The sequence below is a fragment of the Procambarus clarkii genome, chromosome 55, assembly GCF_040958095.1.
Source record: "Procambarus clarkii isolate CNS0578487 chromosome 55, FALCON_Pclarkii_2.0, whole genome shotgun sequence".
Classification (NCBI taxonomy): domain Eukaryota; kingdom Metazoa; phylum Arthropoda; class Malacostraca; order Decapoda; family Cambaridae; genus Procambarus; species Procambarus clarkii.
Window position 1 is genome coordinate 16526204 of NC_091204.1, and position 18125 is coordinate 16544328.

The window sequence follows — 18125 nt, forward strand, 5'->3', positions numbered from 1 at the left end:
TATGGAGAGAGGGATGTCAAAGGCGCAGGTTACGGCGACAACGAACGCTGTGTTGTCCGAGTCAAGGAAAATGGCGGAAGCAGGTGTGGAAACAGCTTCGTCTTCTGCCAGATTTTTCTGTCACAAATGCAATGTGGAGATCACCCCACAGTTGCCTGTAAGTGTGTAAGAGCCCTAGAGGTTGTGTGAGACCGTGACGAGTGGCGAGTAACGGGACGAGAAGGGGTGAACACCCATACGGGAAAGTTATTCGTCACCTTGTATCCTTCAGCTGTTATCCCAGTATTATCCCTCTCCGGCCGCCGCAGTTCTCGAGTTTCTGTATTAATTATGTCTGTCTGGGTATATCCCTGGCTCACCTGGGCCAGAGTGGGCCCCGCCTCGCTCCCATTCCCAAAGATGTGTGGCTGTAAAATTGTTTGGCACGGCCAAAGGGGCGACGTTAATTTAGTGATTTTATGGAGCTAAAATTTCAAGAGGGTCATTACTATGAGTTTTTTTTTTAATTTTTTTGTAGTATTTTCCAGCCATAGTGAAACCTAAGGTCACAATCTCGTGAGGTTGTGTTCTGAGCCACAGTAAGGTCAAACATATAGTTGTATAGCCTTTTTTTTTTATCCTGTCCAAACCTTAATTCGTGTGTATATTTATATATATATATATATATTATATATAAACTATTTATAATATATATATTTAATATATATATACAGTAGTTAGGTTGTTGGAAAGGATGAAGGAGTTAGGTTGTTGGAAAGTTATGTTGGTTTTAAAATTCACTGGCAAACTGTCTGGTTACAAACTGATTTGTATCCTTTGTAATACATATTCTGTAGTTTGGGCGATATGTCGCCTTGTTGCAATTTTTTATTATTATTTAGGTGCACAACTCCTAGCCTATGCATAATTTTAACTGTTAATGAATATAATGAGTGGATTGTGAACTACGGTCTTGTTAAAGCCTCATTGTGGCTGTCAAAAATGTTACTCCATGCTTAAAAAAATAATTACAGTGGAACCTTGGTCTATGAATGCCCTGGAGTATGAATTATTTGGTGTACGAAGTCAATTTAATCGTTAAATTTGACTTGGTGTACAAAGTTGCCTCTAGAATATGGAGTGCTTGTTCAGTATTCACTATTTAATTAAGGACCTGTATGGGGCATTAATTCTGAGGCCTGCTATTATCAGGAGGGTTTAAAATGTCACTATTTTAGTCATATGTGGGAGGGTAATAATTTGGATGGATGGTGATGGGGGGGGGGACTGGATGAATGGATGGTGGGGGGGGGGCAGAGGGATGGCAGGCGAGTGAGAGGCTTGGGGGGGGGGAAGAGAACCTTTAAGAAACATGTGCACTAGAATCATACAAGGGAAGAACAAGTAGAGTGTGAGTGGGTGGACACGTGGCAGAGTGAGTGGGTGATTGAGTAGCAGGGTGGGCGGCAGAGTGGATGGGTGGGCAAATGGGCAATAGTGAAATGGCTGACAGAGTGGGCGTGCAGGGAGCAGAACGAACGGGTGGCAGGGTGGGCACAGAGCAGGTGGGTAGCAGGACAGTCAGGAGACAATGCATGAACAGGTGAGTAGCAGGATGGGTGGCAGAGTTTAGCAGTGGGCAGGTAGGCGGTGGCGTGAGATTGCTGCAGTGGACGAGCCTCTGATTAGGACTTAACACAAGAGCTGGTCACCCCCGGTCATTTCCCAAGTCCCTCTCGTCCCCCCTTCCCTCATAACGGACCCTCTCTGCTACCTCCATCCCCCACACTGGGTCCCCTCCCCAGCTGTACCCCTCCCAGCCATGTCTGGACTGTGTTAATACGGTGGGCTTCCTTGCTACCAGCTGGTGGATCGGGAGGCAGACTGCCCGAGCACCTGACATAAACTCTTATTGTTTATCGACTGGTTGTGACTGTGAATGCCTGACTGATCGTAAATGCCTAACCGGTTGCTACCACAACAGTGAATGCTTGACTGCATTATGATTGGTTATGCTTGTCTGTAAATGCTTGCCTGACTGTAACTTGTGACTGGACAAGCCTAACTGGTTGCTACCACAACTCTGAATGCTTGAAAGCCATTGGTTAAGACTGCCTGTGACTGGTTATGTTTTTGGCTGTCTTCTAAATTTATAATGTATACAAATTGTACAGTTAACCCTTGAACTGTACAGGTTGTATTGATGGTTATCTTGAGGTTATCTTGAGATGATGATGCACAGTGTTATGCACAACAACTCCAAGGAAAAAGTCTATCTATCGTGGTTTACCTAGAGTGGCCTGAGGGAACTTGCATTTTTTATTAGTAATGAGGTGAGGTGCCGCATGGGAATAACTGTCCATTTATTTTCACCGTTTCTCACTTGAATTTTTTCATACTCTCATATTGTATTGATGTTAATAGTTGTATTCATTATGTATAATCTTGAAAATATACGTGTGTACAGATTGTACTCATTTAGTTGTGCTTAGTGTGGTGAGGTACATTTCATATGCAATCTGCCCAGCCCACTCTTTCTTGCCTTATTTTTGTTGCCTGGTTGTAGAATTCAATTAATCCTGTGAGGCATGACTTGCCATCCCTGAACCCATGCTGATGTTAGAAAAGTTCTTTTTCTCCAGATGTTCCACTAGCTTTTTTTTCACAATCTTCTCCATCAACTTGCATTTAATGCAAGTTAGGGACACTGGCCTGTAGTTTAGTGCTTCCTGTCTATCTCCCTTCTTGTATATTGGGACTACATTTGCCATCTTCCAAATTTTTGGCAGTTCACCTTTTACCAGTGATTTGACATATACACCATGGAGAGTGGCAGGCAAAGTACTTCTGCTCCTTCCTTTAGTATCCATGGTGATATTCCATCCGGGCCTATAGCCTTTGTCACATCCAACTCTAGCAAAAGCTTCCTTAATTCCCCACTGGTAATCCCAAACTCCTCTAATGGTGCCTGGTTAACTATTCCTTCTCTTATCTCTGGAACGTCTCCTTGCTCTAATGTGAAGACCGCCTGGAATTTCTTATAGAGTTCCTTGCACACTTCCTTGTCGTTTGTAGTGAATCTGTCTGACCCTATCCTGTTTCATTACCTATTCCTTCACTGTTATTTTCTCCTGATATGGCTGTGCAGCAATTTAGGTTAAGTCTCTGCCGTGTTTGAGGGTTTGGCCTTTTCCTATATTGATTCTGCTTATTTTGTCTTCTTCTTTGGCCCTCTCAGTTTGTTGAACCTATCTTGTTTTCTTGCTCTGCATCTGTTTTGGTATAAATTGTCTTATGCCTTCTTCATATTCTGATAAATATGCTAATGCCAAAACTTGGCATTCATCTCCTGTACTTTCTTCCCTAACAATGTTTTTCCAGTCAAATTCATTAAAGAACTTGCTAAGTTCTTAAGTGTCATCTGAAATTCAATTTTTCAAATGCTTCATTTTCCCTTATTTTCTTCTAGATTATAACACGTTGCATATCTTATTTTCAAAAGGACATCCTCTCTCTAACCCATGTCCTTTTGGAAAGAACATGGGTAAGAGAGACCAAGGGAGGAAGGTACTGAATGTCAGATATTTATTTTTATTTATTTATTTATTTATATATATACAAGAAGGTACATTGGGAATGTGAGGATACATAGGATAGTAATTACAATCTTGTAAAGCCACTAGTACGTGCAGCGTTTCGGGCAGTGAAATCTCCTAATCTTTCCTGGTGAATATCAAATCCAGCATCGATGGAACATCCCCCTTCCCTCATTCTCGTGGCCTGTTGAACATGAAATGTGAGAGTCTTCAGGATGAGGTTTACGAATTTGGTAGTCTAAATATCCTCTGTTATTGCTTCATATTCCTCCCACCCTATTAATTAAAATTTGAAGTCGCCAAGTATCAACAATCGTGATTTATCTTTATTTGCTCTTACTATAATTTATCTCATGATTATGAGGCCCTGTTTGTTGTCCAGCTCCTCCTTGGCCTATGTGTTGCTTGCAGGTGGACTCTAGGTATAATATTTATAAGTATCAGTTTATCATCCTGATTACAACTCTCCAGATACATTGTTAACTTCTCGTGGGTTGTCTGTTATTAGTTCTCTTACCTTCAGGTGTTCTTTCACTAGAACGACAGCTCCTCCACTTTTTCTAATCTTTGTCAGGTCTCCAAATTGAGTATTCCCTCGGGAATTCAACCTTGTTTAAGATAATATCCTTGAGTTTTGTCTTTGTTAATGTGACAATAACCCTGTCAAATTCATCCTCCTTCATTTTCCATGTCTCATATTGTTTCTCTAGTTCCTTGATTTGTCCTTCCTGTTTACTCGCCTCGTCAGTCAAGCTAGCAATTTCTTTATCCTGCTGCAAAATACTGCCTGATAAAGTATTAACCTGGCTCTTGATACCTTCATGTTCTTTTCTAAATTAAAAAAAAAAAAAAATTAGTCTCTAGCAAATCTTCAATCATCACTACATTGCCAAGAAAAGCACCTTCCTGTATTTTTGTCTGCATAAAGCCTTTGAAATTTGTTTTTTTGTTGTCTTCACTGATGATGATATTCCATCCACCATCTTTTTGGATTTTGTCTTTACTGGTTCAGTGTCCCTGGCTCAAAATTTTGTCCAAATTTGTATGTTTTTCTCAATTGCCACTCTCCACCTTGTATTCATGATCTTGTATATTTATACTCTCGGGAACAATATTTGTATAGCTTTCTAGATATGCACTACTGTATTTGCACTACCACCTAGATAGGCTGCAATGATCCTGCAGTGCTCTAAGCCATGTTGTGCTACAAACTGGTATAAATGCAGTACATTAAAAAAAAATACAACCCATGATACCTCTTTATAACCACTTGTATCAATAGTAGCTGCTGTTCAGTTTGTTTTTTATATTTATTAATATGCATTCTTAAGCTTCAGTATTAGTAACATCATCACATTTTAGAGAACAAGACATGAAACGGTAAAAATTCTTGCATTTTTTAAATATTGTTAATTATAACATGAAAGTAAAATTAAAATACCTATATTTGAATTGTAAATACAGTAACCATAATAAGATTTTTTGTCAAACTGATAAAATGGCTCCCTTATCTTAGCCAGAAGTGATAACAAATTACTGTACATGGGTAACATTGGGGAAAGTTCAGGGTGGGGAGAAATTTTCTGATATTAGGTTCTGAGTATAATTCATATATATACAGTACCTGTATATTGTGTCCACATCCTTGTCCTGTGTTTGTGTAGATGCCATACTTTGAGGTTACCTTGAGGTTATTTCAGGGCTTAGCAACCCCGCGGCCCAGTCGTCGACCAGGCCTCTTCCTTTTTGCTAGACTGGTCAACTGGTCAACCAGGCTGTTGGACGTGGCTGCTCGCAGTCTGATGTAAGAGTCACAGCCTGGTTGATGAGGTATGCTTTGGATGTGTTTGTGAAGTTTTCTCTTGAACACTGTGAGGGGTCGGCAAGTTATGTCCCTTATGTGTAGTGGAAGCGTGTTGAACAGTTTTGGACCTCTGATGTTGATACTGTAGTTCTCTCTCGGAGTACCTGTTGCACCTCGGCTTTTCAACAGGGGTACTCTGCACATCCTGGGATGTCTTCTGGTCTCGTGTGATGTTATTTCTGTGTGCAGGTTTGGGACCAGCCCCTCTAATATTTTCCACGTGTAAATTATCATGTACCTCTCCCGCCTGTGCTCAAGAGAATACAGATTTAGGCTCTTTAGTTGGTTCCAATAGTTTAGATGTTTTACTGAGTGGATTCTAGCAGTAAAGGATCTCTGTATGCTCTCCTGGTCAGCAATTTTTCCAGCTTTGAAAGGGACCATCATTGTGCAGCAGTATTCTACTCTAGAGAGCACTAGCATCTTGAAAAGTACCATCGGTATAGCATCTCTAGTGTGAAAGGTTCTTGTTATCCAACCTGTCATTTATCTTGCAGTTGTGACGGTTACTTTATTGTCTTCTTTAAATGTAAGGTCTTCCGACATGAGTACACCCAAATCCTTTACATTGCCTTTTTGTTTTATGTTATGATTTGACTGCATTTTGTATGTGGTTTCCATTTTTATATTTTCATTTTTTCTGTAGCGCATGAGCTGGAACTTTTCTTCGTTAAACACCATATTATTTTCTATGGCCATAAAGTAAATACTGTACTGTGCTGGATTGTAAGCCGATTTAAGAAGTAGGTTTGTACAAGAGGAATTTCTTTACACAAAACTGCAAAAAACCACAAATGATGCAATATCCTCATGTACAGTATAGTATGGTGACAAAACCCTAGCCCAAAAAATATTCCACCCTTAAAAGACGATAAAATCAAACGGTACAGTAATTACTGTACATACAATCAATCTGTGCATCAATGTACAAACGAGGAACCTTGCAGACTCGTACTCTACACCAATCCAATGGGCCGTCGGTGTTTTTTTTATATAGACAATGAACATTACTGGTGGTAGAACTGAACCTTGTGATACTTCCCAATTAACATTTCTCCAGTCTGATACATTGCCTCTGGTTACTGCCCGCATTTTTCTATCAAAATTTTTAATCCATGGAAATAGCATTCCCCTCACAAGTCCATCATGTTCCAACTTCCAGAGCAACCTCCCGTGTGACACTCAAAAGCCATTTTATAGGTCCAGATAAATGCAGTCAGCTTAACTATTTTTTCCTGTAAGATCTCTGTGGTGCTCTTAAACTAAGTAGATTTGTTAAGCAGAATCTCCCTGTCCAAAAGCCATACTGTCTTGTAATTTTTTCCAGGTATTCTACCCTTTGGTTTAGTTATCTATTCTAATGATTTGACAACCCTGCTTCTCGTCGATACAGATCTATAATTTATAGGGCCTTCTCTGTTACCACTTTTGTAGATTAGGATTGTTTTGACTTTCCCTAAATATGTGCAAAGATTCCTGTATGTAAAGGATGCCTTAAAAATTGATTTTGAAGTGGAATGCTGAGTTCAAGTGTGCATTCCCTCAAAATCCAAGGCGAGACTCGATTTGGGCCATCTGCTATGTTTCTTCCTAACTCCTCGAGGAATTTTTCTCATTTGTCTTGAAACACTTCTATGTACACTTGTTATCTGAAAACTGTATTGTCAGGTTCACACTTTGAAATTGTTCATTTAAGGGTTAATGTTTCATATATTTCATTTGCTTTCTCTGAATCTGTTCCCCATTTTCAATCCTCTGGATTTTATCCTATATATGCAATGTAATTACATGCATTTGAATAATTTATAGAAAGCCTGGTTCTGTTTTACATTTGTCCCCTATCCCTTTCTCAAAGTTTCTTTCTACCTCTCTTCTCACTGTCATGTACAGTTACTAAAATGGAATAGAGAATGCCATTTACTTTTCTGTTCACTCTCAAACACTTTTTATTTATATTTTGTAGGGTTTAGTGCAGTATTTTGTTAATTTCATGAAATTTCTTCTTGTGCGTATAGTTTGACACCTATTTCTGATTTATTTAAATGTAAATGTTTCAATTTTTTTCTTGAATTAAAAGTATTATGACTATTATTTGGAACCTTAATTATATTTTAATAATATTCTCCAGGATTATGTATGTCCACGATGTAACAGCGGCTTCATTGAAGAGCTGGACCGTGCAAGAGACTCGGACAGTGACAGTTCCAGTGACACAGAGATGGAGCCATTTGACATGTGGGATGTAATAACCTCAGACTCGGCAGCATCAGGAGGTGCATCTCCTGCAGCCTCCTCTTCTGGCCCAGGTCTTCGTAGAAGTCAACGTCTCAGACACCTTAACCCAAGACATAGGCGGAGGTGAGCAGCTATCTCATATAGTAGTAGTACCGTTTGTGTGTCATTTATAAAAGGCATATTTTTAAAGGATTTGGTTCTCTGATATTGTTAATACAGTGTATATATATATATATATATATATATATATATATATATATATATATATATATATATATATATATATATATATATATATATATATATATATATATATATGTATAATAAGATGAGACTGCCTGAAGATTGTTTAATAAATATTTAACTTTAGGGACCATTTGGCAAATCACTGTGCCTGTAATATACTTGGATTGGCTACACAGTATTGTATATATCAAGTATTTTGTCTTGTGCATAGGAAATCTATATCAATATTGTAATCTGTACAGTATTTAAGCTGTTATAATGGTATATAGTATATAAAATTGTTTTGTAAGTACTCAATCTAATACTGTATTGTGAAATGTTTCCCAAGAAATATTTACTGTATTTTTACTCGCTTTAGTGTTGACATTCTTAGGACCAACACTAAGCGTATGAAACACTTTTACATGAAGGATTAAATGTTAATTGGTGCACGGAAAATCAGGTGGAAAATAAGTTGGTAAAAGTGAGAGCTAAACATTGTACATAGGAGAATTAGTCTCTTGGGTTGAACTGTGCACGAGGTGGATTAAATGGTGCAAGTCTCTTGTTTGTTGTTCATGACGTAGAGAAGGTTTTGAGAAAGAGGTTAAAGGAATAGAAAAGGAATTGAAGTAGTGGAAGTTAAGGTTAATAATTTGAGTATAAAGATGGATTTTTTTTTACTGATAGGGAACTTTTGTGGCAGCTATTTTGGCTTTACCGCCTTCTCGTGCCATCGAGCTTTGGCCTTTAGGAGAGTCGTCCACTGGGGGACTGGAATCCAATAATCACAGACCATGTGAAGATGGGCCAATATTGCTCCCCAGCAGGATAATGGTTATCCAGGTAGGTTCTTTACAATAAGCTGGTAGCTTTGTACTGGCATCTGAGGTGCTGTCTCTTGCTAGTTTACTCTCACTGCCTCTTAAGTGCAGTTTCAAACCCTGGGACTTCTGGTTAACATTTCAATACTATAGTCATAACTGTGCTTCTCCACAACATTGATTCCACAAAATGTATGGGCTGTTAAAAATGTGTATTAGCAAAATAGGAAATGTTGAGAAGTCTGAAAGTTTGAATGAATAGAATGAGGAAATCTTTACTGAAAATGTTGTAGGGTGTGGTGTGGCTCTCGTTATGCAAGACCCATGCAAATTAGGACATAGGGATTTGTTTATGTATTGAAAGAGCATGATCGAGTGCAAGTGGCCAGCTAATGGATGGAATAAGTCATTTTATATCTGATGGTACATTGTAATACACTCCGGTGAAGTGATACTGGTGTCCTTGTGGGTAGATTTTATCGTTATTTAATACTGTGGCTCATAATGTAGGGCATTGCTATAGGTGTTCTAGTCTTGTGGAAGAAGGGATATATTGTTTTATAATGGGTGTCATAAATGTGTACATGTACATTAATTTTCTTAAATGTGGCTTAGGAACAATACAAGTATATGGATAAATAGTCTGCTTCATTCATGTAATGATCAAATGACTAACAAATGTAGACTACTTCATCGCTTTATATAAGAAATTTGTACAAGATTTTCTTCATAAATGTTGTAGCGTAGACAAATTGTTCCTCAACTGAGAGAAATATCTTGATTATTCCTTCAGAGCAGTCTCACTTCTTGACTTTTTCTTGGTGAAAGAAATTTTTATTTAAAATGAAGGAATGTGCTTATCAGAGAACAAACTCCCAGTAAACTTTGACTACAACTTGACATCATTTGTCCAAAATTTGTGTTACTTCCTTAAGAACTGAATGCCATCCCATTAAGGACTTGGCTTTGGGCCTAAACTGTCATTTTACCATCCCCCCCCTTCCCCTTCCCAACCACTTTGGGTGGACGGTAGAGCGACGGTCTCACTTCGTGCAGGTCAGCGTTCAATCCCCAACCATCCAAGTGGTTGGGCGCCATTCCTTCTCCCCGTCCATCCCAAATCCTTATCCTGACCCCCCTTCACAGTGCTATATAGTTGTAATGGCTTGGCACTTTCCCCTGATAATTCCCTTCCCCCCTCCAACTACTTCCACCATTACCAGCTTTCAATCAATTGTCAGGTTCAGTCAAACCTGATGAATTTGTATTATATTTACAATTTGCACGGAGAAAATGAAGGCAAAATATTTTGCATGTCTTATGGATGGTGAATAATCAGTTGAACATATAATTTCCTATATGAATCTTAAATTAACATGCACAAGGAAAGCTATTTTATGTTCATGCTTACTGGGAGTGTGTAGTACTGGATTGTATGTATTGATGCATGTGTTTGTTGAAATGATATTAGTGCAGATGAAGTCACAATAACGTGGCTGAAAAATGTTGACCAAATCACACGTTAGAAATTGAAGAGACGACGATGTTTCGGTCCGTCCTGGACCATCATCAAGTCGATTGTGACGACGACGAAATATCGTCGTCTCATCAATTTCTAGTGTGTGGTTTGGTCAACGATAATATTAGTGCTTATACGGTATGGTAAGTTTCATTGGCTGTGCATTTAGTACATAACTGCTTGATATGTGGCTATTGTTTTAACAATTTCAGTGGACTTTATTTTTTTTAATCTAGTGCTTATGTAGCTACAGCCCATTCTCACAAGGTGATGCACGTACAGGTGTGCTTTTACTATTCCGAAGCTGATGAACCTAGACCAATGTATTGATGCCAATTCTCATTAGTTCAGAATAGTAAACATATTTTTTTTTGTTATAAAAGTTCTAGTACTGGCCCAGCCCATGTCATAATATATTTCATGAGTATTAAATTTGTATGCCTGTATTCCTAGCATACAAATGGGATGCATGAGTGAGAATGGGCTTAAACATGTAGGGAGTTACAACTGAAAAGTTTATATAGTAAAGAAAAAGTAAAATGTAGAAGGGAGACTAAAACTGACCATTTGGTAGTGAACATATCTAGAATTTAAGTGCAACAGAATGAGATCAATTTGCCTTGTCTCTATTTTTGTATCTTTCATGTGTAGTTATTATTTTATTTTTTTTAAGAATATTGATATGTATGTGTACATGTGTATATAATAGTGTAACTAGCTTCAAAAGATTGTCACTTGCTTAGGTAAACGAACTGTGGGGTTCCGTTCCTGAACCCATTGTGTGTCTGTAACCCTTTGCACCACTGCCCATGGGATGGGTATGGGGTGCATAATTAAAAAATGAAATGAAAATAGTCATGGGAATGAAAAAGTTAAATATCACAGTCTGTGGTAAGGTGAAGAAATCTCACTATGATGATACCAATTCATGATTGCTCCTGCAGCAAACTTCCTAGCCAGGTCATGTGGCCCATTCATGCAGCGAAAGTTGCTGTGATTATATATTTACAGTATATATATGTTTTTTTTTTTTTTCAATGTCACCAAGATGTTTATAGACTTTTTTATTGACATGGTGCAGTAGGGTGTCGAGTAATTTTATTGTAGAACGTGCAGAACATTGATATACTTGTCATATAATGTCAATATGCTTGTCACTAATATGTACAACAAAATGGTTATTTACAGTAAAGTACAATACTATTGTACTATTTATATCACTATACTGTATATACACTTTCACACACTACATGTTTGTGCTCCATACTGCACACTCGGAAGTTCTGGAGCTCGTGATAATTCCAGGAGCAGTGTACAATGCAGTGCTTCATTTTTTGTATGAGGTAGTAATTATCTTCTGTGCCTTCTCTCTTCTGTGTACTTAGACACGTGTGACGTTTTACACACTCACGTGTGTCTTTTACCCTTTTTCCTTGAGAAATTAGATATTCAAGCTGTGTTGTAAAGTCATCTTTGAAAGCTGGTCTGTTTGGAGCAGTGTAAGGCATTGTTGGACTGGTAACTCTTCTTGTTCCAACATGTTCTTGTTGTTGATCAGATTTTTCCAGCAGTTGAGACAATAGCAAGACTAAACACGCATATCTTTGGTGTTTGGCCCGATTTCACTAAATACATGTAACAGTTCAGTATGATTACATTCACAAGGTGAAGTAATGTTTTCATTGTTCACTTGACACTTGTGCACACATTCCACAGTGTCAACTATCACACCAGTCATCAACCAAGCACACATTTATATTATAGTCCCTGACACGATTTGGTTTGTGTATTTTACCTTTTGTTATATAGTTGATCTTGCCAATGTCTACCATATCACTAGTGTGAATAGTTATCATATTCACTTCACATATTTTTTCAATGCACTTCTAATATTCTATCACCATTTCTGTTTCATAATCATACTGAACAAATGATTTTAGTTCAGATCTGTGGCATTTGGAGGTAATATACTGCTTGAAACCAAGATGTTATTTTAATAGAACAAGTACTTCATCAATCACTAGCTTCTGACTTGGTACATAGAAATCTTTGTACTTTCCATTCAGGTCACTAAACACATGCCCCATTTTTCCACAGTCCGTTTGCAATCTTATCACTATTCTCAAGATAAAAACACCCGAGAATTAGAAGATGCCTGTCATTAGGCCGAGATGTGTATCTCCCAAAATTTGGTGTAGGAACAAACCTATCTTTGTTCCAATAATCCCGAATGACACATTTCATTGAATGTTTCATAATCGTACATAGGGTAAGAAATACATACAGTCCAGCTATGGTTGTCTTTCCAGTGTTGCAAATGTGAGTGAGGTGATATGCCCTAATTTCAATTAGCTTGGCTGCATATCAATTCATTTTCTGAATGATATATTTCACAAGCAGCTCATCAAAATATGCTGTAAAATAGTTGGTTTCAGGCATCTTCATCATTGAGTGTAACCCTACATGTGTATCATATGTAGATATTTGTGGAACAAAATTGGCAGCATCATTCCATGGGTACACTCATGCTGCTTGCGGCACCACCACCAACATTATCATGGGCATGAATCCAACCTCCAACAGAACTACACTGGCTGGGAGATGCTCATCTAAAATGCACAGGGCAGGCATGAACAGTTGAACTTGAGGCCAATGTTCCCTCAGTTTTCCCATGCAAAATCAGATTGTGTCGTTTTGCAGGGTGAGGTGCTGACACAGCAGACCTCTGCCTAGTAACACCAAAAAAAAAAAATGAAAACTGCTACCAGTAGGACAAGCTTTTGTACACGAATCCTCTGTACACAATGTAACGAAAGCCTGTCAGTGGATATCCCCCCAAAGAATGCTTTCACAATCAAAACCTCTAAACCCTCAGTCTGCAGAGTATACAAGTTATCATGGAAGTTATTTTGTTAAGATCACACTGTCACAGTTCATTTATGTGGCAGCCTCCATGTAATTCTGCATTGCCGAAGCGCCTAAAGGATAATTGTTACTGAAGTATGAAATACAGCAATCGGCATCATTCACAAGTGCCTCTTAACTTTCTGTAAGAGTGCTTCCTTGGTCACTAAATATATTTTTTACTACTGTGGATAGGTATATAATTGCTTTTATAATCAGTCCTTATTTGGTTGTGTTTTTACAGGTAGTGGAGGAAACTGAAGTGCAGCAGTCTTGTATTAAATGGAAATTTGTGCACTCCATTTCAGAGTAAGCGGGGACAGGCACTCGGCTTTGGCACCCCTCATCCACGATCTCATAATGCAGATGACTTCAGGTGTGATCGAGGCCAGTGTAGGGGGAGCAGACTTTGCAGTGCCCCCTGTAGGCTTTGATCTTCCAGGATTTCCAGTTCTAGTTGCATCAAATCTGGCTTCTAATCCTGGAGATTATGCTTGGGGTCGTGGTGGATTAGATGCCATCATAACGCAGTTGATGAATCAGCTAGATGGTACAGGTCCACCTCCTTTATCGAGAGATCAGATTTCACAAATACCTACATCCAACATCACCAAAGAACAATGTGGTAAGATTTTGTTAGTGATTGAGTGAATGGATGGAATTTTTTTTGTCAACTCTTGGGTGCTGGAACTGTTATTTAGTGCTACATTAAATGTTTTTTTATGAGATGTAGTTAATTCATTTATATATTTCAAATGTGTAATTTTCTGAACAGATCATACCTTAGTAGGTTACTTGTATTTGTACTTTTAAAGCTATGCTTCTCTTTTTACTGGGCATAAATCTGAAATCTTGCAGGATAGGCTTAATGAAGGTGGTAAGGCAGCACATATCAGATTATGCATGTGGCGGAACCTGCAATTAATTGTGTATACAAGATCCTATGTATATTTCTTATCTTCTCTGCACCTTACGCTTTTGGGCAAAGAGTTTTATATGCCCACTACCATTATTACCATGTTTGCACAAATGTCTCTTCCAATTCTAAGCGGCAGGGCAACCTTCTTTGGATTGTTTTTGTGCAGATTTGGTCATAACATATAAATAATCACTAACACACACACACACACACACACACACACACAGAATAAACATGAATATCTTGCCTTGCAGTCACTTGGCCTGAGGCATTGTGAGACAAAAGGGCAACTTGTTTCCCTTACCATGTTTAGGTGGGCATTGATCCCTTCCTTTGTTTATCCAATCAAGGCCACTACCAGAGACCTCTAGTGGTTGCATACCCAATCAAACATTTGCAGACTACTATATTTACAGTGTCCCACATCTAGGTGCTTAGAGGCAAGATTTCTGCACACCCTGGAAACCCCAATGGCCCTCATCTTTGTAGCGGAAGCTCCACTGCCCAACATTTTATAAAGCACCCAAAGTGAACTGGTAGTTTTTCCAACCATAATCATGTGTGGCAGGTTTATTCGTCTGTAATGGTGAGGTCTCCCATAAGTGTCTGGGATCGTAGCAGTGCGAATAGCTCTGAAATGCATTTCTTTCAAGGGTTTGGATGTTTATCAGTTCTTGGCCGCTTCATTTCAGTACACCGTCTAATGCCAAAGGTTGTGCATTGCTTCAGAGTGGCTCTTGACATTCTCTTCCAGTAGACATTATCTTTTTTTTTTTTTTTTTTTTTTTTTTTTCGTTTCCAAATTGGGATGAAATTTGAAGTGGATGAGGCTGCTATTCTATTGGAAATTTGAGACCCCTTGGCAAGCTCTAAATGGGTCTGTTCATGTCTGTGTGGAACCACAATAAATCTGTATATTGCTGTTCCATGATCAAAGTACTTTTGAGGTGGATGCTTTGCTACATGATGTGAATTGGTGGGAGACTACTTACGTGTCCTCCAGTTGGGATGCTGTTGCCTGTTGAAGCTGGAGATATTTGTAGACTGCTTGATTGTATTTGTTTTCTTTGTGACCACTTCAACACTAGTTCCTGACCTTGCCCTCCAGGTACTCCTATCCATCGAACTTCCCTGAAATTGCCCTCCAGGTACTGTAATCCATTGCCAATCCCTGACTTTGCCATCCCAGGTAAGCATTCTAATCCATTCCTGATCTTACCCTACCAGGTGCTCCAATCAAGTGTCCTTTTTTTGTTCCTGCCCCCTAGGTACTCCAATCCATTGCCCTGCCTCATCCTCCTTGTGCAGAAAATTGGCTATATTAGACAAGGACTTTCAAATCTCTACTGATTTTTGTATGTGGAGCTTCTAGGGTGCAGTTAATAATGCAGTATAGCATGGAATGAATAGTATTTTAACTTGAATAATTTGCATGATCATTTCAGGTTTTTGAGCAAGATATCGTTTCTCTTTATGAACTCAACATTCTGTGTATTGAACCAACACTGGTTCTTGATTCTTGACCAATACAGTCTTGAGTCAATGAACTATTTTTGACCAACCCAAATTCGTTGCAATGGGGTATTTTTTGCAGCCTGAAATGCCTCCATGATGCATTTCTCACGCTATAGGCTGATTTCACTTGGCAAAATGTTAATTTCAACCTATAATGTAACAACTTCAAAATGACTGTTTGCACAAAAATTTAACCACATCTAGCTTATTTCTTGTGTTCCCAGCCTCAAAACTCATTTTCAAAAGGTAGCAGGGCCATACCAAGCCGAATGAAAACATTGCCAACTTGGAATAAAAAACCATAGCATTTGGTTTTAAATATTCTCAATAGTTTTTCCAGGGCTCCAGCTGTCTCTTGTAATGCTGAGACCATCTACAAAAATAATCAAAACCGTGATTGGAGCCATATTAAAAACCATAGAATTTGTTTTTTTATGTGCTAAATGGCAGTCATAATGGCCCCCCCACTAATTTTCATAATGTTGCGCCCTTGTACGTAACTCATTAAAAACGGAATTGGACCCCATATTAAATGTTACAATTTATGCCTAATATTTCCCATGCTCTGTGGGCTGATTTCACAGTGAAATTATAATTTCAACTTGTCATATGAAGAGCAACAACAAAGAGAACCTGTGTGTAAAAGCTGTAACCACATTAGCATATATTCCATGCCTAAGCCTCGACATCTCATTTTGAACGGAAAAAAGAGCGCATATTTACTAAACAGAAACCCTCTGCATCGGTTGAAGAACCATAGAGGTTGTTTTTAAATATGATCAGTAGCTTTCCCAAGGCCCCATCTATTTCTTGTAATGTTGCCTTCAACTATGAATTCAGTCCCAACATCCTAAGCAAATCCACACATCCCCCTGCATCAGCGAACTTGTGTTCGTTGCATTGGGTGAGTAAATCTGGCATGGAAGTGTATGTTCCAACCGGAGATTCGCCAAATTGAGGTTAATTGAATCGAAATTCAACGAACCTCGAGTGATTATTTACTTGACGAGATTATAACATTCATTATAACCTTTTCGCTTCATTTTTACTTACAACCATAAACTGGCTTGTATTCCTGCTTTTCTGATACTGAACCATCTGTATTTTCTACTGACCCGATAGTTAAACCAACATTAGAACTGCCCTGATACTACAGTACCCTTACTTCGTTGTACTGTACTTATATCACTTGCACTTCATTGTACTCTCCTGGTACTCGGTGTGTTAGCTGTGTGTCGTGAATAATTAACCAACTTGTAAGGATGACTATCTTTTTTTTTTCTAGATAAGGGCCTACAGTGCTCTGTGTGTATGGAAGACTTCACTATAGATGAGAGTGTTCGTCGGCTTTACTGTGAGCATTGTTTCCACAACGACTGCATCATTCCCTGGTTAGAACTTGTAAGTACAACTTTTTCCCCTAACATAGTTATATGTATTTCCTCATTTGATTTAAATGTATCTTATGAGTGAGTAGCTGCCTTTTCTCTGGGTAAAATTCATGTCATGGGAGTTAGGAATATAGAATATTATACTTTTGCTGTTCATTTTTTTGTTGGAATTTTAAACTTTCTAATATTGTAATGGAAGTAACATGTGTTGAAGAAGTTATTTACATATTATAGCATGTGCTCATTGTTTTTTTTAAATAACTATTGCATTTTGTTTACTTTCAATTATCAGCATGGAACTTGTCCAATTTGCCGGAAGTTGTTACTTGAGGACGTGCAGGCAACTCTAGGCAACGCTTCGGCAGCATCAAGTAGCAGCAACAACAGTACCAACCCTGGTTCAAGGTGAGCAGGCAAGTAACCCCTTTCATCCTCATATTTTCAAAATTTGTATCAAAGTTTGCCTCATAACTTTACCTTGTATTTCTCTTTGAGACTAAGAGTCTCTATGTAAGGTCCTGAAGCCTTTGATTGCTCTGATAACACAAGGTAAGGTTGGCATGTAGAGATATTCTGAGGAGGAAGCCATACAAATTAATGCCATCCTGGCTTTTCTAAACTTATTATGCACAACTGTTATTTATCAATCACATCCTATTCAGTATCAGATTTAATTTATTTTCTTATATTTTGCACGTATCTTTCTCCTATTTTGACAATTGGAAGTCTGTTGTAACTACCGTCACAATTATCATCCTGTTTCATACCAGTTGTTCAGTATCATGTAGAAGTTTGGTTATATTGCTATTACCATCACATCCTTTTTGGCTTATACTTTCCTTGCATCTCTAAAAAATGTCAGTTTCCCTGACTGTCATAATTTTCTTGATCTCCATTTGCCTGCACTTGCTGAGAGTTTCATTGATTTGACTTGTCCTATATGGAGTGGACAAGTGCTTTAAGCCTTGGATACAAAGTAGAAATGGTGAATAGTTTGAATGAAGCATAACTATTCTTGTAATCATAATCTTTGGCTTCATTCTTCTAGAATAAAGTTAGCATTCCTTAGACCAGCACTTGGCTTGTGATATTAAATATCATTGATATTTAATTCTTTGTTAATAGGAAGAGTGCATATAGGAGAATTTAATTTC

At 38.3% G+C, this 18125-nt stretch overlaps 1 protein-coding gene across 3 annotated transcripts in view; it reads left to right on the forward strand.

Moving 5' to 3' along the window:
• The window catches only part of LOC123755404 (E3 ubiquitin-protein ligase RNF126), a 24141-nt gene continuing 6016 nt past the window's right edge, over positions 1-18125 (forward strand). For 2 of the 3 annotated variants that reach the window (XM_069305512.1, XM_045738038.2), the window contains exons 1-5: positions 1-157; positions 7568-7797; positions 13455-13771; positions 16866-16981; positions 17264-17384. In XM_069305512.1, coding sequence (XP_069161613.1) covers positions 2-157; positions 7568-7797; positions 13455-13771; positions 16866-16981; positions 17264-17380 — 936 coding nt within the window. In that variant the 5' untranslated portion in view covers position 1 and the 3' untranslated portion in view covers positions 17381-17384. The remainder of the gene's footprint in view (positions 158-7567; positions 7798-13454; positions 13772-16865; positions 16982-17263; positions 17385-18125) is intronic. The other variant, XM_045738028.2, reaches the window with a different exon arrangement.